The sequence below is a fragment of the Diceros bicornis genome, chromosome 27 (genome assembly GCF_020826845.1).
Source record: "Diceros bicornis minor isolate mBicDic1 chromosome 27, mDicBic1.mat.cur, whole genome shotgun sequence".
NCBI classification, from domain to species: Eukaryota; Metazoa; Chordata; class Mammalia; order Perissodactyla; family Rhinocerotidae; genus Diceros; species Diceros bicornis.
In genome coordinates, this window is record NC_080766.1 from 41,584,584 (window position 1) to 41,611,330 (window position 26,747).

Below are 26,747 nucleotides of genomic sequence, written 5' to 3' on the forward strand. Positions count from 1 at the left end.
TGGATGCTTATGCACATCTTTATGCTGCAAATAGATTTTGGACTGCAAATAAACGGGATCCATTTCCAGCTGCAGCTAGCTTTGCCCAACTGCTCATCCCAACGGTACCAATGTACACTCCCACCCAAAGCCTGTGCGCGTGCCGGCCTCCTCCTCCTCCCAGCCCTGGCTGCTCCCCCGGGCTGCGTCTGGCACAGCGGCATCTTGGCTCTGACCCTTGGTGGGATGGTCACTTCAGGGTCACTACCCAGTGGGTAAATGTACAGAAGGGAGCTGGTCCTGATTGTCCTGCAACAAACCAGCACCTCTGTTCCCTATGCATCTAAGATGAATTTATTCTCAATCACAAAAATAATGCACGGTCATAAGAAACAGAAAACGCACAGAAGGAAAAACAACAAAGTTCACCCCTCACCTGACCTCCCCATCACAGCCACTGTTGGTGACATTCATGTTTCTCCTTCTATTTTAAAAAAACACCTGTGAACACTTTAAAATACACACGACAGCCACACGGTGGAAACTTTAAGGCTCTATTGGGATTTTGAATCAATCTGCATCACATTTACAACTTACTTTGGGGAAAAGAGATATTTTTTAAATACTCAGAATTCCCAAACCTGGAACGGGTCTGCCCGTCTTCTCTCTCTTAAGGCCTGGTGGTTTTCTTCACGCAGGCCACACAGCTGTCCCGCCAAGATTCGCCCTGAGAATTTCATGGTACATGAAGTTATTCTGAACAAGATATTTTCCTCTGTATCCTCAGCTACTACTGCTGTACACGGAAGCCCACTGGGCGGGGGACACTGGCCCCCTGCTGCCGGGTGACAGGAGTCTCATTACTTCTAACAGCCTCCCACTTGAATGAGTCCACAGTCAGGTCTAGAATTTCTGGGAAAAAATGTAAAGTAATAATATGCAAGAGCATTTTCTGCAACATCATTTCTAATGATAAAAGACTGCACAAAAAAAACCTTTAAGATATAAATAAAAGGATCTGGTTATAGGAATCCACAGGATGGAATCCTCTCAGGGTTTTGAGAGAAAAATTAGGGCAGTATTTACCTGTTCTGATATGAAAAGATCTCTGATTTTTTTTTTTTTTGCTGAGGAAGATTGGCCCTGAGCTAACATCTGTGCTCATCTTCCTGTATTTTGTATATGGGACATCACCACAGCATGGCTTGATGAGCGGTGCATAGGTCCACACCAGGATTCGAACCTGCAAACCCTAGGCCTCCGGAGCGGAGTGCACGAACTTAACCACTACACCACCGGGCCAGCTCTGATGGATTTTTAAGTAAATGAAAAGCAAGGTATGGAAAGAAAGCATTTGCTTGAATATGCAGTGACTGTAATATGAAGGCAAAATGACAATACCAATATTTTAGGACTATGTGAAATAAATAACGGTCACCCAAATGTTAATCCCAGCATTTATTAAAGCATTCAGAATTCATGAAAGAAATCATGAAGCTAAATATTAAATATATTTCAAATATAAAAATGTATATGATAAGATGTGGCTCTGACCTCAGCAACCGCCCTGCCAGGCCCTCCGGGGGAGCCAGGTTTGGTTTCTCCCTGCCCACTTGGGGGGCACGGCCCAACCACACCTGTCCACCCCCGACCCTTCCCCCCTCTACCCTGCTCTCCAGTCTCCTCCAGCCAGAGGGGCAGGTGGCAGCACGTGGCGAAGGGGCTGGAAGGGCTCGGGCAAAGCTGGGGGCTGCCAAGGGAGCGTGAGCCAGCGTGGCCATGACTAAGATAAGACGTGCATGGAAACTGCTAGAAATGTTCCCATGAAACAGTAACAAGAGCCGAACAAGGTCTGAGGTGGGAATAACTTTATCTTGCGCATCCATTTGCATTATTTAAAAAAAAATTTTTTTTGGCTAGATGCCTGCGTTACTTTTTCAATAAAACAATCTACACGCTGCACAGTTATTTTGGAGGACAGACAAGAAACTGTCACCTCTGGGGAGGGGGGTGGGGGGCCGGGGCTGGGGGAGGGAGCGTCTCACTTGCTGCTTTTCTCTGCAGTTAATTCTGTTAACTTTTTTGCATGTCATCTTATTTATGCGTGCTAGGAGGGCTAACCGGTGAGCGGAATCATGGAGCATTTGTGTTTTCCTCAGACTTTTCTGTTTAATTTTGAAAACCAAATAAAAGAAAAAATAAAATCTTTATGCAATATCAAATTTTTAAGAGCTCCGAATGGCAAAGCAGATAAACCTGACTTGCCCCCATCTGACTGAGGGTGGGCCTGCTGCTCTCCATTGCGCGCAGCACCAGCAGACGCCTCAGACTGCCAAAGAACCATCCAGTGCTCCAAGTGTTCTACACAGCTTGGATTTCTTCTTTTTCCTTTCTTTTTTGCTGAGGAAGAGTGGCTCTGAGCTAACATCTGTGCCCATCCTCCTCCACTTTTTTATATGGGACGCCGCCACAGCATGGCTTGATGAGCAGTGTGTAGTCCACGCCCGGGATCCGAACCTGCGAACCCCGGGCTGCTGAAGCGGAGTGCGCAAACTTAACCACTACGCCACTGGGCCAGCCTCATGGATTTTTTTTTAAATAAATGGGTTAAAATTTTACCATGTTTTGGGATTACGTTCTTTTATTTCACTTACTGATGTGAGATATTTTATTAACAGGTTTACTATTATTTCACCAGATAAAAATAAAGGTCACAGTCATCACTGGTCACAGTAAGTCTCCGTCTTAATACATAGCTGGTTCTAGTTGGTAGCAGTTAATAGCCAAGGATTTTGCATCCACAGTCAGACCATTTGGTGATTCTTAGAATTATTTTGTACTTTCAGCAGGTATATGTTGCACCATCTCCCCAGTTTTAAAATGACTTAGTGTGCCTTGAATTTACCGTGTCTTTCTGCCCTTCGGGCTGCTTTATCTTCTAGGTCCCTCACGTGAGTACCTTCCTCACGTCGAGTTTCTTCTTACGAACTTACTTAGGTCTGGGGCACCTCCCACACGGCCTGGCGGCCCCTTCACGTTTTCACGAGCCGGGTGGCGCTCGCCCCGCCTTTCGGGGCCCCGAGTGGCCGGCGGCACAGCCGCGCGCCTCTGCCCGCGACCTGGGCGTCTGGACCCCGACACGCACGCACCTTTCCCGCACTCGGCACACAGGTACTCGCGGATGTTGTCGTGCACGCGCATGTGCTCCTTCAGCATGTCCTTCCTGGCAAAGGACTTCCCACACTGCTCACAGGCGTGGCTCTTCACCCCTGCAACAGAAACACCGAGACTGCCCACCTGCAAGCTCCGCACCCGCGGCTACCGCCTCGGGCCGTTCACCGGGAGAGAAGCGCGGCCTCGGCTACAGCTGGAAGCACGGGACGACGGAGCCACCCTCCCTCGGCCCCCCCGGAACCTCCTCTTGGGCTCCTTGGCAAATAGAAGGTCTCCAAAGACCCAGAAGGGGTGACGGGGCAGGGAGTGGCCGTGCTGGGAGTGGAAGTGGCGGCACGGATGGCCAGGACCGGCGAGGCCGAGACAGAAGCAGAACGCACCGGCAGGGGCGATGCGTGACCGCTCGCGCACGCAGCGGGCGGAGAAGGCCCGGCGGGTCCAGGGCGCTGGGCACCCCCACAGCGCGGCGCCCGCGTCCCGCAGCAACACGGTACCTGTGTGGATGAGCTTATGCCGCTCCAGGTTCCCGATGCTGTTGAAGATCCGCCCGCAGATCTCGCATGGGTGAATGTACCTGAAACAGACACGCGCCTAAGGATGGGCCGCGCAGCCTCGGGGGACCGTCAGCGGCAGAGTCCACCTTCCCTAAGAACCTTTATCAGCATAGGTAAAGGTGCTACATGGATGACAGAAGACACAGAGATTTTAGCCTCCATTATGGGCTGAATTGTGTCCCTTTCCCAATTCACATATTGAAGTCCTCACTCCCGGCACCTCAGAATGTGACCTTATTTGGAGACAGGGTCTTTAGAGGAGATTATGTGAAAATGAGGTCATTAGCACGGGCCCTAATCCAGGATGACTGGTGTCCTTATACAAAGGGGAAATTTGGACACAGAGACATGCACAGATGGAGGACCATATGAGGACACAGGGAGAAGATGGCCACGTCTAAGCCAAGGAGAGACACCTGGAACAGACCCTCCCTCTGAATCTTAGAAGCTCTCAGAAGGAACTAGCCCTGCCGACACCTTGATCTAGGACTTCTGGCCTCCAGAACTGAGACAATGCATTTGTATTGTTCAGGCCGCCCTGTCTGCACAATTTGTTATGGCAGCTTGAGCAGATGACTCCAGCCTCTAAGAGGACCCTTCACCCACTCGCTTGTGCAAATAGCACTGACTCTGGGCTGTAGCCAGATGCAGGGCTGGCACTCAGGAAACCTAATTACTGTGGGGAAAAAGGGTCCGGTTGTTCTGTGGGCCGGCTGATAACCACACTATCTTTCTGTAATGTGACTTCTTCATGCCGTGAGTCCAGGCGGGAGGGTGTGGAGCCAGGAGAGACGACCGAAGAAGCACAGAATAAATGAGGCAAGTGTGCGTCCCCAAAGACCCAGCCATGGGGCTCCCAGAGGAGATGGAACCTTCTCGTTCAAGCACCTGCCTCTCTGTAGGGAAATGCGCCCTCCCTCCTGGCACCGTTCTAGACTCTGAGCCCCAGCCTCACTTCTGCACGTTGGGGTCCGGCAGGTTCTCGCGGTGGATGACCATGTGGGCGTGGTAGGTGGCCTTCAGGGCGAAGCGCCGGTGGCAGATGCTGCAGCCGTAGCCCTTCTCCTTGTGCACCTCCATGATGTGCTTCAGGTACTCCTTCCCCCGGCCAAAGGTGAGCTGTGGACGGCACACTGCTCACACCTGCACACAGGCCCAGCCCCGGAGCTAAGGACGGCGCTGCCACGGCGCCACACACGCGGGTGAGAGCCCACACCCAGGCAGCAGAGGGAGGGCATCCTAGGGGCAGGGCCAGTGCCGGGCAAAACCGCCAAGTGGAGGGAATCCAAGAAGTGGACCTCCGGCTCCTCCTGGACCTCCTGGCCTCCCCAGCCTCCCCTCCAGACTGGCTGGCGCCCTGAGCTCTCCCCTTGCCCCCAACCTGACCTCCCTCTCTCTCACCCACACTCGACGGCCGTGACAGGTGCACGGCCAGGTGCATGGCCAGCTGCCCTGATGAGCATGCAGGTGCCAACGCTCACGGAGCACACAGAACCCTGCACTCGACAGGGCGTGAACTCCAGTGCTCCGAGCGGTGGAGCCCGATGCAGGGGCTGCCGCTCTTATAGCAAGCTGCTGAGAACTTGGAGCATGGCTCCCCTCAGAAACAAAACCGCCCCCTCCCAGCAAGCCCCTTCCGTGTGGGGCAGGCCATGGAGAAGGGCTCCGGGCCTGCGGGGAGGAGGGGAGAGGGGAGGAGAGGAGAGAGAAGCCCTGGCCAGAGATGGGTCCCCCACCCATCAGCCACACTGCCATGTGCGGACCAGCCAGGAGGCTGGTTCTCAGATGGCGGTCCACGTGACAGTGGTGACACCCACATCTACCATCCCTCAGGGGCCACGTGACATAGGACAGCCTTCCAGGACGTCTGTGGCCAGGCAACCCGGCTGAGGTGAGTGGGGCCGCCCCTGCCTGATGGAGCCCGAGCCTCTGCAGGTGCAGCAGCCCTGCAGTTCGAACTTCCTTCCAGACGCTGCATGCCAGTGGCCAAGGGCAGGGCGGTCACATTACCTGACACCTTTTGCAGCTGTACTTGTGAGGCTCCGAGTCTGCACTCTCGTCAGAATTGTCATCGTTTTCCTCTGAGGAGATCCCGATCTTGCCAATAAACTCCTCCCTCTGGTGGTCATCCATCAGCGCGATGTCCTGGAGACACAGTCACAACATCTGCTTTCTAGCCCGCTCGGCGGAAGCATTAATCAGTTATTTATGCCACGGCAACAACGAGCTTCGCCACGTGGAGAAGGCAGCGCCTCTCTGACGTGTAGGAGTCCCACCCAGCTCCCACTGGACGCGTCCCCTGTGGGACAGACACTGGGCCGATGCACTGGGCGGGCGCCCTTGGGTCACCCGTGCACACCCTACTTCCCTGCCGATAGAGCCGCCAGGCCCTGCTTGCATCCAGATAATTCTGCGACGCCCACACGGGGTGAGGGCAGGGGCAGCAAAGTCGACAGAAGCCTCTGCCCTGGGTCCCTGGGTTCAAGCTGAGCACTGCCTGGACTTGGGAACGCCTGACTTCCCCCGCCTCGACAGTGGCGTCTGCCCACGGGGCAGGATCAGTGGTCTCTAAGGCCTCTTTCCCTGCGAGCTGGCTAGGATCGCCCTGAAGTTCCATTTACTTTTCTGGAAAGGACTGCAAGAAACACTTCAATACTCATGCTACAGGCTAGAAAAGCTCAAGGATGAGCAGCTGTGTGGTGGCTGGCCCAGGAGCTGGGGAGGCAGCACTTCATGGACTCAGCAGCCGCGGGTGGAACGGAGGGGGGCTCGCTACGCAGGGTGGCTGGCTCCTGTCTTAGCAGCTCCTTCTGATGGCCGCGCGGGCCTGTCGTCCACTCTCCTGGCCACTGCCCACGTTCCAGCAGAGGCTGCCAGGAGGTGCAGCCGTGCTGGCCAAGTCTCAGTTTTAGCAACACTTAGGATTCTGGGAGGGTAAAGGGTTTCCTTTGGCAAGTTCACCATCCTGTCTCTTGTCCTGAAGCACAGGTTTTCACAAAGGCCTATTGCTCCATTTCTCCTCTTCCACTGTCTCACCTCCACTCCAAACGAGTCCTTTTCCCTATTTTCCATTAGCAAAGAAACGGCAACACCGTTTCGAAAGAGCAGGGCCCGAGGAGGACAAGTATCTGGCTAGGGGCCACGCAGCCGGGGGCACCCAGACCTGCCAGGCCCCTCCTCTCCATTGGGTCTACTTTAATCCTCGTGGAAGCCCACGTTCCGTGGCAGGTCTCAGGGCCTCCGTTTTACAGAGAAGTGGAGGCTCAGAAAGGCTGCAGGACTGGTGCCCCCAGGTCCCAGCTGGACATAGCAGGGTCCCATAGAGGTCTCAGTCCTCCCCCGAGGCTCTCGGCCCCTCTCAGGCTCTTCCTTCCACCCTGGCTTCGTCCACGTGGCTTGCCCCTGCACTGGGGAGCCTCCCGCACTCTCGTGCTTGCCCCCACTTTCTCTCACACCCGCCACCGAAATCCCACCCTATGCCCGGGGCTGCGAGCTGCCTGGGAACAGGCGCTGAGCTGCGGCGGGCGTGTCTGGGGTGAGTGCTCTCCGTCTTCATTTAGGCCTCGGCACCGCCAGTCATTTCTTCGTTCTTTCCCTGGATCGGTACTTCTCCCGCTCTTAATGATGGCCCCGAATCCTCGCTGCCCCCCAAGCTCCCACCAACTCCTCACCTTCCTCAAGGGCAGGGAGGGAAGCAAACCCACACCCATCCTTGTTCTTTCTCTGGGAAGCAGCTGGCGTGGGGGAGTTTTATTGCGAGCCCTGCAGGGCTGCGTGAGACGCAGAAGTAGACCTGAGAATCCGTCTGAGGAGAGGCAGCGTGGCCCGGCGGAGCTGACCCCAGGGCCCGCCACGCCTCCGTGAGAGCTACCCGGGAGAGGGCATGCTGGCCGACCTTGAAGTGGACGTGGATGTGGTCCCTGAGCACGTCCACGCGGAAGAACTTGCGCCCGCAGATCTCACAGGTGTACTTCTTGTCGCCGTGGGTCAGCAGGTGCTTGTTCATGTTGCTCCTGCAGGAGAACACCTGTGGGCAGAGGAGCCGGCACAGGAGGAAGCCGTTCACCACCGGGCTTCGCCTGGTAGACCCCAACCGGGCACAAAAAACGCAGTCAGTTGCCCCCAAAGTGTGAGTGCCAACCACTCCTCAGTGTCTGAGACACACCTCATCACTCGCTGCTAGAACCACGATCGCCTGCTTAATCGTTTCCCTTCGTGCTTACGTTACAATACAGAATTACAGGAGAGCGCGTGGGAGATGAATGAGGGAAGTGATTCTCAAGGAACAGAAGGCTAACGCTTTCTTGGGGCACTTCAAGATTTTCAGGTGACTTGGGGCTGACAGCCTGGGACCACAGGCCTGGGAGGCTGGGTGGGAAGTTGACTCAACAGGGGGAGATGGGCCTCCTGGGGAGGGACAGAGGCAGCAGGTGCAGCCAACACCTCTGTTTCTTGAGGCAGACAGGGCTGAAGAAAAAAAATTGTTGGAAGCCGCAGAGAACTCAGTTTTAGAAACATTCACGCTCCTTCGCCACCTGCCTAGACCCTCCCTAAATATCAGTGAGCATGTCACAGGATAAAACGTGCTTGAAAGAGAGCGCAGAGCTGGTGGTTTCACACACACCACCTCCCAAAGGCATGGAGGGGACATGGTGTCAGCACTGCCCCAGAGCCAGCGGTCAGCAGGCGGGATGACCAGGACACGTGGACACGGGGCACAGGCTCCATCCCAGCAGTCAATGGGCAGGATGACCAGGACATGTGGACACGGGGCACAGGCTCCATCCCAGCGGTCAGCGGGCAGAATGACCAGGACACGTGGACACGGGGCACAGGCTCCATCCCAGCAGTCAATGGGCAGGATGACCAGGACATGTGGACATGGGGCACAGGCTCCATCCCAGCGGTCAGCGGGCAGGATGACCAGGACATGTGGACATGGGGCACAGGCTCTGTCCCAGCGGTCAGCGGGCAGGATGACCAGGACATGTGGACACGGGGCACAGGCTCCGTCCCAGTGGGCAGGATGACCAGGACACGTGGACACGGGCAAAGGCTCTGTCCACTCCCGCCCCCTGAGCGGCTAGGCCTGGCCACCTGGGCCCATGCGTATGCTCCATTGCACCAGCTCTCCCCGCCGCCCGTCTGGCCTCACCAGCCCCACACCCACAGCTCTAAGTCAGAGGCCCAACGTGGGGCCACAGGCCACACTACCCTGCTGACCTGCTCGCTTTCTGGTTTGAAAAAAATCAGGAAATTTCACATAAAAACACATATTTCCGTTTTCTCTTGAAAAGGTCAAAAGATCTGGCAATGCTGCCACGTGCCGGCTGGCTGGGCCGAGTCACAGCTGGCCATCCGCCCACAGCCTTCACTTCTTCACTGTCTGGAACTGGCACTGCTGAGGGTGTACTGTGGCTCCAAGGCCCCAGCACCATGCGGCTCACGTGGACTGCGTGTGGCTGAGACACACTCGGCAGCCATATCCAAACACAGGCTGGCGGTCATGGCTGCCCCCCCTCATGGTGGCATAGAGACCACCTGACAGCCCCTCTGCAACTCCCCCTCTGCAGCACGTGCTCTGCATACTGTGATGGACACAAGTTCCAGTCCTGAGGACACAGCCGACTTGGGCAAATTTCCGAGTCGTAGGAGATGAGTCTGAGGAGCAAGCAACCACACTTGAGTCAAGACCATGGAGCTCGTGTGCAAAGAACACCACTATTTTATGTGGCAGCCTGACGTGGCTTGGACGGCAGTGCCAGGACGGGGTTCTCAGCACGGTGCTGACGAATGGCCGCACTGCTGATTGCGACCCTGCGGGCTCCTGACAGGCAGTGCGCTTCTGGACGTTCAGGGTCCAGTGGCTCTGCTCAGGAGCCGGCCCTCTCTGACGGCCCACCTTGGACAGATTTGCTCATAAGGGTGACGTCATGCCTTGCTCACTCAGGGGGCGCCAGCATCCACTGAACGTGCCACAGAGCGCCCGTGGCCATGGGTCGTCAGTGCTCTCGCTAGAAATGCTCCACGGGAGACCAGCCCCGATGGGGCAAACTAAAGCCCTAGACCTCCAGCTTGCTCAGTGCGCTCTGCTCTGGTCCTCCACCAGAGGGACCCGTCTCAGAGATGCTCAAGAGCAGAGCGTGAGCACTGGGAGTGGTGTAGGTGGAGAATCATGGCAGAAGGGAAGACTGGCTGGGAAGGAGGAACACTTATTCCTAGGCTCCTCCCCCGAGACCCATCTCAACGGCCAGAGACCAAAATGACAAGGGCGTGAAATGAGCGGACACTGCAGCGAAAGACAACCGAGGGTCCACTTTTACCCTAAACCTTCTTTCCCCTCGATGGTCAACGAGTGGAGTCTGAGTTTTAACTTAAGAAACGATGAGCTTTGCCTTCCAGGTCCCGGACCCGAGCGCGGGGCATTACCTTGCCGCACACGGGGCACCCCGACGGCTCCTTCTTGTAGCGGACCGGGTTGTCCCCGCTCGGCTCCAGGTCTTCCCTCTTCACACGCCTCACTCCTGGAATCCCCGCCCCCAAGAGCACAGTCAATACACACAACATGCGAGCATCGGGCAGCTTCTACGTCAGCCCAGGGAGGTTCCAGCTGGACGGGAGGACCGAGGTGCCCACGGGGGTGGGACAAACAAGTGAGTGGTCACTCGTACAGGACATGTCAGCACCAAGCGCTGCTCCTACCCAGACTCCCGGGGAAAGAAGACAGACAGACAGACACATACGCCCACGGGATGCGGTAACATGGTTCTTGCATCTGAGACATTTGGAAATACACGGGCAGCGAGTGTTTTAAATTTCATAATGTGGAAGAGTTATAATGAGCTATATGAAAGAAGGTATTTGTGCTCAATCTGAAGACTCAAGGCACAAGTAGGATTCTTAGAGATGCCTGTAAGTAGGCAGACATTTTTTATTAAAAAGATACGAGCATTCATCCTTCAAATTACATCAGTCGAACTGGGATCAAGGTGAAAAGTTAGATGATAATAACATTTTTATGGTTTTAAGACATAACTATTCATTATTGGGATCAAAACAGACTTTTAAAAGTTTGTGTAAATAGGCTACTTTTGGACAAAAGAAAAGAGAGAAATTCACTTCTCATGATCTCTTCCTGCACCGCTGACCTGTTCCTGGACATTCCTGCATAACACGGTGTGAATACAGAGCTGGACTAAACAACGCCCGGCCAGCTGCACATGAGACAAACACATCCTTCTCTAAAGGGCTCCTGGTGGCACGAAGCGCACCAGCTCTGAAGCTGGGGTGTAGACTACGCTCCAACGTAAAGGGAAAACCAAGAAAGAGCATTGGTTTATTCTCACGGAAAATGATCTGAGTTACGTGTCAGTTGTAAGATGCTGTAAAATACAGGCAGCCTTTTTGTACTCCAAGGCTGCTATGAAAGCACGGGCCATCAGGAGCCCCAGAGGAAACACAGAAAGTATGAGGAATGAGGGAGAAATCCCTCACGGCCCCACCAACAGCATCCACCTGGAACCTTCTGCTTCATGCACACGGCTGAAAGCATACCTGACACACAATTTCATATAGTGCTTTTCCCTCCTCTCTGTCATATTGAGAGCATTTTCTGACAATATCAAAAAACTCTTTGAAAAACTGCTTTAAATGACCATCACACTCAATCCTACAAAGAGTCCAGTTTTCTTAACTCTTGCCCCACTGTGGAATGTGCAGGACGTTTCCAATTGTTCCCGTGAACACACGACACTATTAACCCCCCGTCGGTACCTCTCTGTGCCTGAGCCGGGTTCCCGGAGGATGCCCCACCAGATGGCAGCATCGCCAAACTGTGTCCACAGAGGCTGTGTCAACAGCTGCCCCTCCCCGCGGCACAGGGGGCACGCCCGCTCCACACCCCCGCCCCGGGGAGCTCGCCCCCAGGCAGGGGCGCCCACCTTCCAGGTGCCTCCTCTGGTGGTCCAGCATGACGTCCTTGCGGTAGAACATCTTGTTGCAGACCTCACAAGCAAACTTCTTGTCACCGTGCTTCTTCTTGTGCTTGGAGAGGTTGCTGTTGGTGGAGAAGAATCTGAAACACATCTCACATTGGAACGTCTTGTCGTCTGTCCGGAAAGCAAGCAAACACACAGCGACCTTCAGGTAAATGACGTCCAATACAGGCTCAACCTCGTGGCCGTGGGGGTGACAACGAGGCGCAGGGGACAGCAGGGATGCACGAGGACCACACGGCCGGGAAAAGGCCTCACCTGCGCTGTTGTGGCCTCTGCCCCAGCACCAGGCTCCTCTCAACGTGACGGCAAACATCTAGCTCAAACCCTTTCTCCACCAAGCCATGCCCAGCCCGCCTCCCCCGCGTCAGGCATCTTGTGCAGCATTTGGGGGTGATTCCCCAGAAGGAAAGAGCCTGAACCACGTGTCCTGGGCCCTCACGCCGCCTCCAGCCTGCTGCAGCCCCCGCCCCACTTCCTCCAGCCTCAGGCTCAGCCCTCCACCTGCTCCTCCGCAGCCCACCCATCACCCGTCCCTTCTCTCCACTTCCCTTTCCACAGGCTCCTTCCCCACGCACACAAACATCCCCAGGTTCTCCCACCTTCAAACAAAACCGTCTTGTTCCCAGGTCCCCTTTAGTGAACACCCCCCACTCCATTCACAACCCCACCCACACACACACTCTCTCACACACTCCCATACCCACAGCAAAGCCTCCAGAAATACCCACATCCATGTCCTGGCCTCACCTCCGGTCCCTCCTCAAAGGCGGCTAATCAAACTGCTCCACAGGGGCCTCTGACAGTCCCCACCCTGCTCTCTCCAGGAGCCCCTGAGGGCCCACTCGGCCCTCCTGGCTCCCCGCTGAGCCCTCCAGCCCAGCCCTGAAGGCCTCTCGGGGTGAGTGCAAACAGCGGGTCACGGGGCACCTGCACAGCTGCGGCACCTCCTCCAATGTCTGTCTTTGCCCGGCCACCTGGCCTCCCCCTTGGTTTAGGGGGTCCCAGGGCCTCACACCCAGGTCAGGCCCTTAGCCAGTGCTCTCTCAACCTTGTTCCCTGCCCTGCTCCTCTCCCCCCACAGCAACCTCCCCCTCACTCCCCACCCCCCCACACCCCCAGTCATCCTCACTCCCTCCCTGCCCACCTGTTTCTGCCAGGACACGTAACTGTCCATGGGTCTGTCGCCTAAACAAGCCCCAGCAGGGAGCCCTCACTGCCCGGCCCTCCTGCAGCGCCAATCCGGAGAACACTCGGTCCTTCTGATGCCCAGCAGAGCTGCCCTCCCCTCCTCTCGCTCCCCATGTCACCGACGCAGGTGGGCATGACGGCATGAGTCACAGCGTGCGTCCCCTCCAGAGCAAGGGCCTGAGGACACACCGTGTCATCCTCATTTCTGGGCCCTGGGCTCTAGCCCACTGATCGGCTCCGGGAGTCAGTAAACGTCTGCCAAGTACACAAATCCCTGAGGCCACACGCAAAGCTGCCATTTTCTACAATGGATCTGACCAGGGTTCCCATTCTGCTGCACAGTGGAGCCCCCGGGGCTCATCTAAGGACACCCACCGCCAGGGCCCTCAGCCTGGCACTGGTGACATTTGGGCCCATCACTCTGTTGTGGGGCCGTCCTGTGCACTGTAGATGCTGTGCAGCATCCCTGGCCTCCACTCACCAAACGCCAGTAACACCTGCCCCCAGCCAGTTGTGACAACCACAGCGTCTCCAGACGCTACCCACCGTCCCGGGGGGCTCAGGCCTCAGTAGTTCTTTCCCTTCTCTCAGGGGACCCGGATGTGCAGCCCAGGTGGAGGCCCAGGGGTTCCCACACAATCCCCTGTACACGTGCTCATGTGTATGCAGTGTATATGCTAAACATGCAAGGCATTTTCATGCCCGTTTTAGTGGTTACATAATAAAGAGTCCACCCAGTTCATTTGTCACAATTTACTTCATTATTTTTGATACTGTAGAAAATTTCGTGATCCTTACTATACAGTTTTTTTCTTCCTGCTAAATTTCTTTAACATGGATTCTTAGGAATGGGACCACCAGAGACAAGGGCATCTGCCATCTTGCTGTGTGCAGGGCCACGCCCTTACAGCGCTGCTTCATCAGATCACCAAAAACCCCCACCCAACCTGGGCCTGCTATAAATCACACAGGTGGGCCTCCCTCCCAGGTAGGTACTAATGGCACAGGTGGGCCTCCCTCCCGAGCAGGCACTAATAACACAGGTGGGTCTCTCTCCTGGGCAGGTACTTATAGCACAGGTGAGCCTCCCTCCCGGGCAGGTACTAATAGCACAGGTGAGCCTCCCTCCCGGGCAGGTACTAATAGCACAGGTGAGCCTCCCTCCTGGGCAGGTACTAACAGCACAGGTGAGCCTCTCTCCTGGGCAGGTACTTATAGCACAGGTGAGCCTCCCTCCCGGGCAGGTACTAACAGCACAGCTGGGCCTCCCTCCCGGGCAGGTACTAACAGCACAGGTGGGCCTCCCTCCCGGGCAGGTACTAACACCACAGATGAGTCTCTCTCCTGGGCATGTACTAACAGCATAGGTGAGGCTCCCTCTCAGGGAGGTACTAGCAGCACAGGTGAGTCTCCCTCCTGGGCAGGTGGCTCCATTAGTCCTGGGGCCTGACAGCCATGGAAGATGCAGAGCCGCCCCTCGACTTTACCTCTCTCTCTCTTATGAATCCCTCCCAGTGTATAGAGAGAACCCACTTCTAACCCTTCCTGAAGGCTCAGATGTGGCTTCTGCCTGGTGAGAGCAGAGCTGGAGCAGAGCTGTCAGGGACCAGTCTGTCACACCACGGGTGGCTTTTCCTGCTGTGACATCTACATGCCACCAGTTCAGAGATCCGACAGGCACCTGGTCCCAGTGAAAACCCTGTCTAACCAATAATCCTGCTGGTCCATATCCTCAAGGTCCGCACTTATGTTCAATAAAATGCAGCCAGTGGGACCCCATGCCCATGACTTGGGCTCTGTACAGAGCGTGGGCACAGGGTCACCCAGAGACAGGCCGGTGGATTTCTGGAGAAGGCATGCCGCACGGGAGGCTGACGGGTCGTGTTTTGCTCGAGGGCCTGGACGTGAACGTCTGCTATTCTCTAGCACAGTCAGGACAGGCGAGGGCAGGACAAGGACCGTTTAGAGGAGTTACACCAACAGCTCGGCACACCCAGGACAGGTCCCGCTGAGCGAGAGCTTGAGAAAACCCATCAGACCACACATTTTAAAGCTTCTCCCCATGTTGTCCAAATTCTTGGTTTAATGGTCTATGGAAGACACACATTCACTTAACGTGAATACCATAAAAAGTGTTCACAGTATACAAATAATATATTATGCAAATAAGCTCTGATTCCAGGTTTATCCTTTGTTTTCCATCCCAAACTTCTAACCTTTGAAATTAGAGGGAAACTGCATTTCAGTTCACTGCTGCTCTGTTATTTCTACTTAATGAAGAAAGAAAAAGGCCTGGTTTAACAGAACTTTGAGCTGACATGTAGCAAATGCTGCTTTGAATTCTTTTATTATTTTCTGTTTCATTTGAGTCCACAGAAACAGTTAAAATGAAAAGAGGACAACTTCTCTTCCTGGACCCTGAGTCTGCCTCACCAAACACAGGACAGGACGGGGCGTCATTCTCCGCTCTGACAGCCCACCCCTGCACCATGAGATGGGTCATTGACTCCAGTCCACAAATACGGCTGGGGCTCGTTGACTGACACTGCACCCACGGACACAGCTGGGGGATGTCCCCCGAGTCTGGGGACACTTGGGGTGCAGGGCTCAGATGCAGCCGGTGCCGCACACGGGAAGTTCAGGGATGCTGGGGACGGCTGGAGCTCGGGTGAAACAAGACACGCTGCCACTGGGAAAAGCCCCGCAAGGCGCTGTGGACTGGAGAAACCAGCCAGGTAACATGGGAGCCCTCAAAGCAGCACAAACAAAGGAACAGGCAGATGCTGCAGGAGCAGGTGCGGGGAGGGGCGGAGGAGATTAGCCAACACTGGCTAATGGTTCTCTGAGACACAGGGCACTGGCACCTCAGCAAGAACTAGCACAGAGACACAAGTGACGCACACTGAGGGTCAACAGCATCAAAGGCCACCCTGGTGGGTCTCTGGTCCCCCCTCCTGGGTGTGGTGTGACTCTCTGCCAGGCTCCCTTGGGTGCTTTGCACCAAGGAGAAGTGCAGCTGGCAGGAGGGGGCTTCCTCCGCTGGGTGGGCTCTCATTGCCGCCTTGCTGCACTCGGGGAGTCACGTATCACGTATGCTCGCCAGCTGCAGACTCAGCCAGACACACCGTGTAAGGCGCTCTCCCAGGCCCAGAGGGCCCCTCAGCCACAGGCCCGTCCAAGCACGTCAGCTTCCGACCGCACATGAGCAGAATGAGGCTCCATTTCACTTTGGGAGACTGGCGGACAGAGCAGCCTCAGAGCAAAAACGGTCTGTGCAAGGCAGCAACATTGCCGTTCCCTGGATGCTGGCAGGACCGGAGGATAAACATCGGAAAACTAACAGCTAAGGAAACTCCTTCCAAACGTGAGGCGGAATCCTCCCTCCTCCAGCCACTGCTCCCGCCTCTTTATTTATTCCTCACGTGGTCCTGGAACAAATCCTGCACCGCTGCTCACCTTTGTTAGCAAGGATGAGACCCCCTGCACCACAACGGTCTCAAATGTGGGGCATATACAGCTTCAGTTAAAGAATAATAGAAAGGAAGAAAATAAATTCCTTCCAACATGGAAGTTTCCACCTGTCTCTTTAGAACAATAACTGCTTAGAAGCCACAGGAATGGGGGGAAACGTAAAAAGTGAGGTTATTTGTTAATCCACTTTGCTCCCATCTAAAGTTCCAGGTTCCCTCCAGTTATCTGAGAGTCGATGTGGGATCGCGTCTGGGGCCCGGCCGGCGCTCACCTGTCCTGCAGTTGTGGAACTCCAGCGCGCTCTCGATGCGGAAGGTCTTTTCGCAGGTGCCGCAGCGGTAGCGGTACTCGCCGTCCACCTGGAGGGGGGCCGCTAGTGAGAGGAGGGCCGGGGCGGATGCAGCGGAACGCACCCCCCGAGGGACCGCGCTATCGACTCCCAAGTGTGTGTGGTTCATCCCGTTTTTCTCTGCTACTCTCCCACTCAATTGGGAACACAGAATTTTTCACTCTTGCTGCCCAATTCCCCTACAAAGAGGATCCACGTTCAGGTAACCACACTGCCGGTGCCAGTCTCTTGGCTCCTCGTGCCGCCCTGTCGGCTCCTGGCCAGGCGTGGGTGGCCACACGCAGCCCAGGCCCACCTCGGGCACATCGGGAACCGCTGGACTTGGCCCGCTCTGGCTCTCTCGCGACCCTTTCTTCTCTTCCCAGTCGACTATCTGCTTCTCCCCGACAACTGGCAAGAACCGGGTGATCTGCACCCACCTCATTCCTGCTGTGCTTGTAAGAGACGTGCTGCTTCAGGCTCTCCTTACGGCTGAACAACTTGGCACATTCTTCACACTTAAACAGCTTGTCACCTGAGGAACAACCGAGAGAGAGCTGGCTCACACTCCAGGCTTGTCTGAAATGACACGTGAGCACGAGGTCCGCAGAGCCCTCTCTCCCTCCACCTCGGATGGGGCAGCCCCTCACCAACGCCACTGGCAGAGGGGGACCCGGCGAGGGGCTCCCGTCCCATCCTCCTGGGTGTCCCGATCCTCCTGGCGGCGGCCACGCGCGACTCACCGTGCGAGCGCACGTGCCTGCTCAGGTTGCTGCTGTTCTGGAAGATCTTGCTGCAGATACTGCACTGGTAGACCCGCCGGTGCTCCCCGAGCTGCCTGACGAGCTTCCGCCGCATGCCGTGTCGGCTCGAGAGGATCAAACTCCTCTTGAGGGTGATGGTGCTGCTCTGATGATGGGGGAACCTGCCAGGGCACACAGACTCGTAAGACGGGTGGGAACCTGAGTCGGTGGAGAAAAAAGTTCAAAGTCGAATCATCTTGGAAAGAGCTCCTCTCAAATCTTCCCGGCTCGATGCGAGAAAGGAGGGACGGTGCTCAGGTGTCACTCCAGCTTCAGGGGCATCAGAAGGGAGGGGCACCACGAACCTAAAATGGCATCTGTTACTTTCCTCTACCAGACACACATCTTACTGTGTTTTAACTCTGGCCACCAGGAAGCTTGCAGCACAATTTGTGCCTCGACTAGAGTAACCCTGTCTGTGCTCTGTTCCTCTCTCTTGGTCTGGTCTCTGCTCTGTTTTATATTTTCCCTGAACCTGATTTTTACAATTTCTTCTACCTATTAAATGTGTTTCTGAAGGTAAGCCACCCAAATCCTCTGGGCAATGAGATAGAGTGTAAATAAATAAACAGGTAACACCATTTCCGATATTACTTTGGTCTCAGTTTTCATGTTTCCACAGGTTCCCAGACCGTGGAGGACTGGGCACATTTTGACAACTGTGAGAGGCACTCCGAAAACGGCCGGAAGAAAAACCGCCACCTACTCATTCAACTTCAGGGAAAAAATTTACCCAAGAATAACAACTAAAATACAAATATTTCCCTGGTTCACAAAAAGGAAAGAAAAAGAAAAACACAGAGCTAAGTGTTAAATTTACAGAAATTCAAATATGAAGCTCTTTCATCACAGCAGTATTATTCATAATAGCCAAAAGGTGGAATTAACACAAGTGTTCACCAACGGAGGAATAGATAAACAGAATGTGGTCTATACATAATGATGGAAGCTTATTCAGCCTTAAAACGGAAGGAAATTCTGACACGTTACCATATGGACGAACCTTGAGGACATTATGCTGAGTGAAAGAAGCCAGTCATAAAGGGACAGATACTGTATGATTCCACTTCTATGAGGTGCCTAGAGACATGGATACCTCATGTAAGGTCATCATAGAGACAGACAGAATTGTAGGTCCAGGGGCTGGGAGAGGGGGATGGGGAGTTAGTGTTTAATGGGGACACAGTTTCAGTTAGGGAAGACGAGCAAGTTCTGAAGATGGATGGTGGTGGTGATGGTTGCATAACAATGTGAACATATTTCATATGACTGAACTGTACACTTATAAATGGTTAAGATGGTAAATTTTATGTTATGTATATTTTACCACAATACAAGAAAATTTTTTTAACTGTTTTCAGAGTGGACACACTATTAAATTCAAGCTCCAGAATGTTCCTCCTGCTTTCCAAGCACATCCATTTCCCGCTGCAAGGAATAAACCAGTCCCTCTTGTCAGGTCTTCTCGCTGGGAGGCACCATCCCCCCAACAGTGGATGAGCTGCCACGGTGCTTCTGTCCCCAGAGACGGTCCCCAGTGCAGGGCAGGACTTACTTAGGCACCGAGCTGGCCTCGCTGGGGGTGGCGGCCAGCTTCCCCAAAACCAGCTCCATGATCCGTTCGTCCGGCGTCGCGGCTGTGGGCTCGTCCGGTGGGACCTCAGTAATGATCTCTGCCACTTGCTCTGTGGGAAGGGGAGGGGACAAGCCATGTCGCTACCAGGGCACGGGACAGAACGCAATTGAATCAAGAGGAAACTCCCAGGGGACCGAAGCCAGGCCAAAGTTGTAGACACGAATTGTAAGATTTACACAGAAAACACAAAAAAGATGGAAAAACTAGCAGTTTTAGAATCCACATATTTATCCGTATACACAGAAAAGGAACATATTATTCTTAAGGGAAAATTGGAGGTATCAATTGTGGTTCTTTCCCCAAACCACAGCAGTCATGAGACTATTTCAAACCCTCTTCATTCCAACCCAAAACATTTTATATATAAGGGGATCTTACAACTTATTAAATTAGTCCTGACAGAGACTTAGAAACATTTTTATAATGAGACCAGCCATCTTGAGTATGTTCAAAAGCATATAACCATTTTATACCAGAGTCAAATATCAAAGAATCACAATAATAGGGACCTAGGCCTGAGCCTCAGGACAAATGAAATATGAGATTACACAACAAAATTTAGCCATTGGCTCTAGGACTTCACCTAAAATGTGTCTTCCTAATGCAACTGATAATTAGTGAAATAATCACTCAATAAGCTTTCCGCCCCCTTCTCACTGTCTATGTGTTTATGGAGAAGTAGGGATACTGCCCAGGGGGGTTTAGCCACTTGTCCTTCTGTCAGTTCCAAACGGTACACAGACGGGGAGCTGGCTGCACACTGGAGCAGAAAACACGAACTAAGACTACCATGTGAAGGCCACGCCTCTGAATTCTCTTTTTTAATTTTGAGAAAGAATAAGGATTTCTTCTCATTCTCACAAAAGAAATCCTGCGATATACCAGAGAGCGAAAAGAAAAACTGCCCAGGGGTGAGTAAGGAAGGCAGTGAGAGGACCCGTGTCCAAGCATCACGCCTGGTCCTCACGTAAGAGGCCCACCAGGAATCCGCTGGCACCAGGCAGGGCTGGCAGGGGCCGCGTGAGGACCAAAGGGACATGGCCTTGCAGGACTGTGCACCGAGAAAGTGGATCAGAGGTCCCTCCAAACTCAGCTGAGGACACTGTATAATCAGGGAAACAAGCTATGTGTCCATCCACAGGTGATGCGGGAGCAGACAGCGGGACCTTCACACGATGAACCAACCCTGCTCGGCAGCAAGGGAGAAGGAGCGGGCCAGAAACCCATCAGGGACGCAGCTCACCCCATATGCCGCGTGCCAGACACTGGGGACAGAGGGTCCACATGAAATCCCAGGATGGGCAAGAGCGCTCATGACAAGGAGGAGAGTGGCTGGGGAGATGGAAATGCTCTCTGACCTGATCAGGGCACTGGTTACACAGGTGGACCCATTTGTCAAAGTCCATAACCTGCACACTTTGTAGTGCAAATTGTATTACACGTAAATTCCACTCGAAAAGAGCTGATTTACAGAAAAAGAGAAGAGCTTAGAGTCCACCTCCATGTGGTCTCTCTAGACTGAAGTTTCCCACCCGGCACAGTGGTGACATGGCCTCAGGTGCCTCCCTCCTCCCTGGCACTTGTCTCCCAGCACCCACCCCTCACCTGCTGGCTCCGCCCCCGGGACGACCCCTCACCTGCTAGCTCCTCTCCCAGGACCATCCGTCACCTGCTGGCTCCTCCCCTGGGACGACCCCTCACCTGCTAGCTCCTCTCCCAGGACCACCCCCCACCTGCTGGCTCCTCCGGCAGGACCCACTCCTTACCTGATGGCTCCTCCCCCAGGACCAACCCCTCACCTGCTAGCTCTTCTCCTAGGACCAGCCCTCACCTGATGGCTCCTCCCCCAGGACTAGCCCCACCTGCTGGCTCCTCTGCCAGGACCCACCCCTCACCTGATGGCTCTTCTCCCAGGACCAGCCCTCACCTGATGGCTCCTCCCCCAGGACCCAGCCCCCACCTGCTGTCTCCTCTCCCAGGACCCACCCCTCACCTGCTGGCTCCTCCCCCAGGACCAGCCCTCACCTGCTGGCTCCTCCCCCAGGACCCAGCCCCCACCTGCTGTCTCCTCCACCAGGACCCACCCCTCACCTGCTGGCTCCTCCCCCAGGACCAGCCCTCACCTGCTGGCTCCTCCCCCAGGACCAGCCCTCACCTGCTGGCTCCTCCCCCAGGACCCAGCCCCCACCTGCTGTCTCCTCCACCAGGACCCACCCCTCACCTGCTGGCTCCTCCCCCAGGACCCACCCCTCACCTGATGGCTCCTCCCCCAGGACCACCCCTCACCTGCTGGCTCCTCCCCCAGGACTAGCCCCACCTGCTGGCTCCTCCCCCAGGACCCACCCCTCACCTGCTGGCTCCTCCCCCAGGACTAGCCCCACCTGCTGGCTCCTCCCCCAGGACCCACCCCTCACCTGCTGGCTCCTCCCCCAGGACCCAGCCCCCACCTGCTGTCTCCTCTCCCAGGACCCACCCCTCACCTGCTGGCTCCTCCCCCAGGACCATCCCTCACCTGCTGTCTCCTCCACCAGGACCCAGCCCCCACCTGCTGTCTCCTCCACCAGGACCCACCCCTCACCTGCTGGCTCCTCCTCCAGAACCCACCCCTCACCTGCTGGCTCCTCCCCCAGGACCAGCCCTCACCTGCTGGCTCCTCCCCCAGGACCCAGCCCCCACCTGCTGTCTCCTCCACCAGGACCCACCCCTCACCTGCTGGCTCCTCCCCCAGGACTAGCCCCACCTGCTGGCTCCTCCCCCAGGACCCAGCCCCCACCTGCTGTCTCCTCCACCAGGACCCACCCCTCACCTGCTGGCTCCTCCCCCAGGACCAGCCCTCACCTGCTGGCTCCTCCCCCAGGACCAGCCCTCACCTGCTGGCTCCTCCCCCAGGACCCAGCCCCCACCTGCTGTCTCCTCCACCAGGACCCACCCCTCACCTGCTGGCTCCTCCCCCAGGACCCACCCCTCACCTGATGGCTCCTCCCCCAGGACCACCCCTCACCTGCTGGCTCCTCCCCCAGGACTAGCCCCACCTGCTGGCTCCTCCCCCAGGACCCACCCCTCACCTGCTGGCTCCTCCCCCAGGACTAGCCCCACCTGCTGGCTCCTCCCCCAGGACCCACCCCTCACCTGCTGGCTCCTCCCCCAGGACCCAGCCCCCACCTGCTGTCTCCTCTCCCAGGACCCACCCCTCACCTGCTGGCTCCTCCCCCAGGACCATCCCTCACCTGCTGGCTCCTCCCCCAGGACCCAGCCCCCACCTGCTGTCTCCTCCACCAGGACCCACCCCTCACCTGCTGGCTCCTCCTCCAGAACCCACCCCTCACCTGCTAGCTCTTCTCCCAGGACCATCCCTCACCTGGTGGCTCCTCCCCCAGGACCAGCCCTCACCTGCTGTCTCCTTGCCTTCAACGATGACTGGAGGCTGCTCTGGTTTTGATGCTTTGGGTTTTCTCCCCCTTCGAGGCTTTTTCTTGTGCTCTTTGGCGGCACTGACACTCTTGGGAACTGCAGGAGCCTCGCCCCGGGGCACGTCTGGCTCCTTCTCAGGGGCTGCTTCGTGCTGGCTGGCTGGGGGAAGGCTTTTGGCTTGTTCCAAGTGACCCAGCAGATGCTCTGCAGAAGAGGGAGACAAACACAAGGAAACACACAATGACAGGGAGGGAGCCGGTATGTCCACTCTCTACCCCCATTTTATTTGTTGGTTTATTTGCTAATAGCGTGCCCTCTGCACAGGTAAACCAACCTTATTTCCACTGGTTTTGAAAATAAAAGCATTCCCACTGCACCAAACATGACTATTATTTTAAAAAAATTAGGAGACAGAAGCAGAGCAGGGTCACCATGCACACAGATTTGTAAAAACTAAAAGCATACGCACACACGTATGTGCAAAGAAAAACTAGGGAGGGATATGTCACAAGACTAATGTGGTTCTTGCTAGGTGGGGACATTACAGGCAATTTTTCATTTTCTTCCTTAAGCTTATTTGTATTATCTAATTTTTCTACAATGAAGACATAATATAATTACTTAGAAATGAAGCCTATGAAGAGGAATACTAAGAAATGTTCTATTCATGATAAACAAAATTATCCTCAAAAACACTGCCTGAAAGCAACACTCCTTTGCTTTATTTTCAACTGAAGAAAGCTTCAGAGAGTCTCAAGAAAAGATGACTGTAAGAAACACAGGAAGCAGGCAGGGAGGGGTACAAAGTTCGAGAATGGCCAAGCTTCCCAAATGAAGGTGAGGCCAGCTCAGACCGGCCGGACCACAGGGGCCAGCAGGCGGGAGGAGTGACCCACGAGACAGATGGAGACCGATGCCCTCCGAGGACAGAAGGCGCCCAGGTGCACTGGTTCTTCCCACTCTGCGTCTCAGCTGTTCTACACAGGCATTAGTATGAAGCGGTTGTGACTTCTTCATTTGTTCCTTATTTAGGGACATTGCGCTGGGTGAGGGCCCTCAAGGAGCCAGGTCTAGTGAGGGGAAGAAAATTAACAGGCAAACACACCATAACGTGTATAATGTGACACGTGTTATTGGAAGGGTTTGGCAGCTCGGCCACATCTCACAACAAACTCACAATGGGCCCGCCTGCTGAAAACGCTTGGAAACACGAGATAAGACAGAGACCCGCCCTGCTCCCAAATTGTAACACATTGTGAGCTTAAGAGAAAAGACAACAAGGTCCCCTGGTGCCAGACGCAGAGGTAGCCTCAGGCGAAAGCATAAAGGCACAGCTGAAGGAGGCACCGGGACGGGGCCACTGCTCTGGTCTACACTGGGGTCCAGGATGGAGCTGCTCACATAAAGCCTGGAACATCCCAACGGCCACGTGTTTTGCCACCCGTCGAAAAGGGATGGTGTGGAAGTGACGGCACAAATCAGAGTGAGCTCAACGTGGGGCGTTTTAAAGCGAACTTACTAAGCTGACCCGCCCCCGCCTTACCATTCAGGAGCTGCAGCTCGAGGAAGGAGGCGGAACACACTTTACACACCCACTGGCTGGGCTCCGATTCCACCGGGGTGCTGTTTTCTGGGGTTCCTGCAGCTTCAAAAGAGAGGAGAGAAAGGTGACCCACAGCAGCGCATCTCTCTGTGAAGCCCCATCCCTACGGAGAATGCACCCGTCCTAACAGGTGAGGATGGTGAAGACAGCAGTGACGGCTCACGAGCACTTTCAATGCTCCAGGCACCATTCTCGGGGTTTTACACACATGCACTCATCTGGTCCTTGTGAACATACCCATTTCACAGATGAGGAAACTGAGCACAGAGAGTGGAGCCAGGGCAGCCCGATGCAGAGTCTGTTGCCAGTCACAGAAACGTGCTTCCTCTAAGAAGCCGGTCCAGTGGGACCAGGTGCATCCCTTCATATGGCTTCAAGAAAAAAAATGCATCCTAGACCAGATGAAACTCCTCAGTCTCTCATTGGCTCATGCAACAAGAGACGGTTGACCTAAAACAGCCAGTCAGGGGTGCCCTGAGCCCAGCCTGGCCACGGCTCTAGCCCAGCACCGTCCAACAGAACTTCTGCAATGACAGCAACGCTCTACCACTGTGCTCCCAGGATGGCAGCCACACGTGGCCAGTGCCCCAGTGAATTTTAATTTAATTTAATTTAAATTTAAATTTAAATAGCGACCTGGGGCAGGTGGCTACTGTCAGGACAGTGCCTCTAGCCTTCACTGCACTCCCACGGGAGTCTGGGGAAGGAGACGATGACCAGGTTCATGGAACACAAAGGACACCCTGGCTGTGAAGAGGGAATCACAGGCTCCTTTTTCAAAAAAAATTATGGATGCTCTTGTGGGATCTAAAAGTTCATGCTCTCCTGGCCCAGCCCAGTTTCTCTAAAACTCATCTGGCAGCCTGTCAAGGCTGGCCTGGGGCCACGAGCCCTCACCATCTCTTCCACTCTGTCACTGTACATCCTCTGTGGACACTCACGACCCATCACAACACTACAGGGGCTGCTCACACAGCAAACTCCTGGGTCCTTAAAAAAATCATCCAGAATTGCGATTCACATGCATTCAGCACCAGGAAAAAAGCACACCTCTTTCCGTAGCAAAAACTGGTCAGAAGGTTGCAAAGAACGGAAATAAGAAATGTAGACCATTGCTGCAATGGTTTGCGTGCATTTTCTGAGTCCTCTAAGATAACAAGGAGGAAGACATGTAAATGCAATATGAAATTTTTTGTTACACTAAAACAGAGCAGAAAGAGGCAGGAGCGAGGGCCATGGAAGCGGGACATTGTTATGGGATGCCCCATCCCAGCCAGTCTCTGCTCCCTCCACTCGCTCTCTGGGAATCTGCTGGTTGAAGAATATCAGATGGAGACCAGGGACAAACGGAAATCAGAGCCAAATTCCCATTTCTCACTCGCCTTCCCAAACACCCATGGTGCTGAAGAGGGAAAACCACACTTGCACAGGAGAGTTCCAGAAGAGGAGGATGAGGAGCGGGTTAGCTGGAGGCCGGCACTTGTGAATCAAGGCAGCGAATGAGCTGCAAGGCTCCCCCACCATGGATGTGAATTAGAACTAACCTGAACAAGAAACCCTTCTCTTCAAGCGGTGCTCTGCTGCTAGGTCAACAGGACTAACTAGAAGAACTAGTCACCACCACTGTCCTCTCATCAAGGGAAGTACTCTATTTTCCAAAAATTACTTTAAAAAATTAAGAATTTTTAAGAAAAAAATTAGCCAACAATCAGAAGGCAGTTCTTGATTGCTAATCACTTACATATCCAACAATAGAGAGTGTCAAAGCAAAACGTCGCCCCACACAGCCATGAAACAGTGCCACAGAGATGGCAACGGGGGAAACGCTTAAGACAGGACGGTAAGTAAAGTATAGCTGTAGGTAAAAGCAAGCAGCCAGATGGCACATCCAGTGAGACCTCAACTGTGTAAGAACGCAGAGCTGTTCAAAAGAGAGAAGGCAACGGCTGAACTACAGGGACAGACAGCAGCTGGCTGGTCGCCAGGGGGTTGAGGGCAGAGCCACACGGGAGAGCTTTCTGGCGATGAGAACGTTCTGTACCCTGATTGTGGTGGAGCTTACATAACTGCACACATTTGTCAGAACTCTGAACCGCACACCTAAAATTGGTAAGTGTTATTGTCTGTAAATTCTATGCCAACGGTGCTGATTTTAAAAAATACTAGAAAATGCTTGTCAAAAATGCCAAGTCAGCGAGTTAAAACGGTGACATTATATGTGATTTAAAATAGTTTCCCAAATGTTAGGAAATGTGTTTATGTTTTATCTTTTTCAGTAGAAAATTAATTTCGAAAATCTGATGACAAGAGCCGATTCTGAACCCTACACACCTGTCCATTAAGACCCATTATGCTTCTTGGGCCTGCTCCTTCATCTGTCAACAGGCCCAGGTTTGTGTAAAAAGAGAAAATCACCCTCAATGTGAGCTCAAGATAAAAATGTAATTAGAAAGTCAATCCACTACCAGAAAAAAATTAGTCAAAATTAATTTTCTAAAGGAGTATGTCACTGCTCCTTCATGTTGAGACCAACATTTCTCTATATGTAGGAGTCTGCTCTGCCAATCTGCAAATAGGCTGATTTCTGTAACAAAGACGCATTT

At 54.4% G+C, this 26,747-nt stretch overlaps 1 protein-coding gene across 3 annotated transcripts in view; it reads right to left on the minus strand.

Annotated features, from left to right (window-relative positions):
- The window catches only part of PRDM15 (PR/SET domain 15), a 68,812-nt gene that overhangs the window by 15,799 nt on the left and 26,266 nt on the right, over positions 1–26,747 (minus strand). For 2 of the 3 annotated variants that reach the window (XM_058523145.1, XM_058523147.1), the window contains exons 6-18: positions 24,085–24,186; positions 22,521–22,745; positions 19,050–19,179; positions 17,435–17,616; positions 17,132–17,226; positions 16,635–16,722; positions 11,648–11,815; positions 10,137–10,231; positions 7,603–7,734; positions 5,718–5,852; positions 4,663–4,826; positions 3,648–3,727; positions 3,129–3,248 (exon numbers count right to left, since the gene is read on the minus strand). In XM_058523145.1, coding sequence (XP_058379128.1) covers positions 3,129–3,248; positions 3,648–3,727; positions 4,663–4,826; positions 5,718–5,852; positions 7,603–7,734; positions 10,137–10,231; positions 11,648–11,815; positions 16,635–16,722; positions 17,132–17,226; positions 17,435–17,616; positions 19,050–19,179; positions 22,521–22,745; positions 24,085–24,186 — 1,716 coding nt within the window. The remainder of the gene's footprint in view (positions 1–3,128; positions 3,249–3,647; positions 3,728–4,662; positions 4,827–5,717; positions 5,853–7,602; positions 7,735–10,136; positions 10,232–11,647; positions 11,816–16,634; positions 16,723–17,131; positions 17,227–17,434; positions 17,617–19,049; positions 19,180–22,520; positions 22,746–24,084; positions 24,187–26,747) is intronic. The other variant, XM_058523146.1, reaches the window with a different exon arrangement.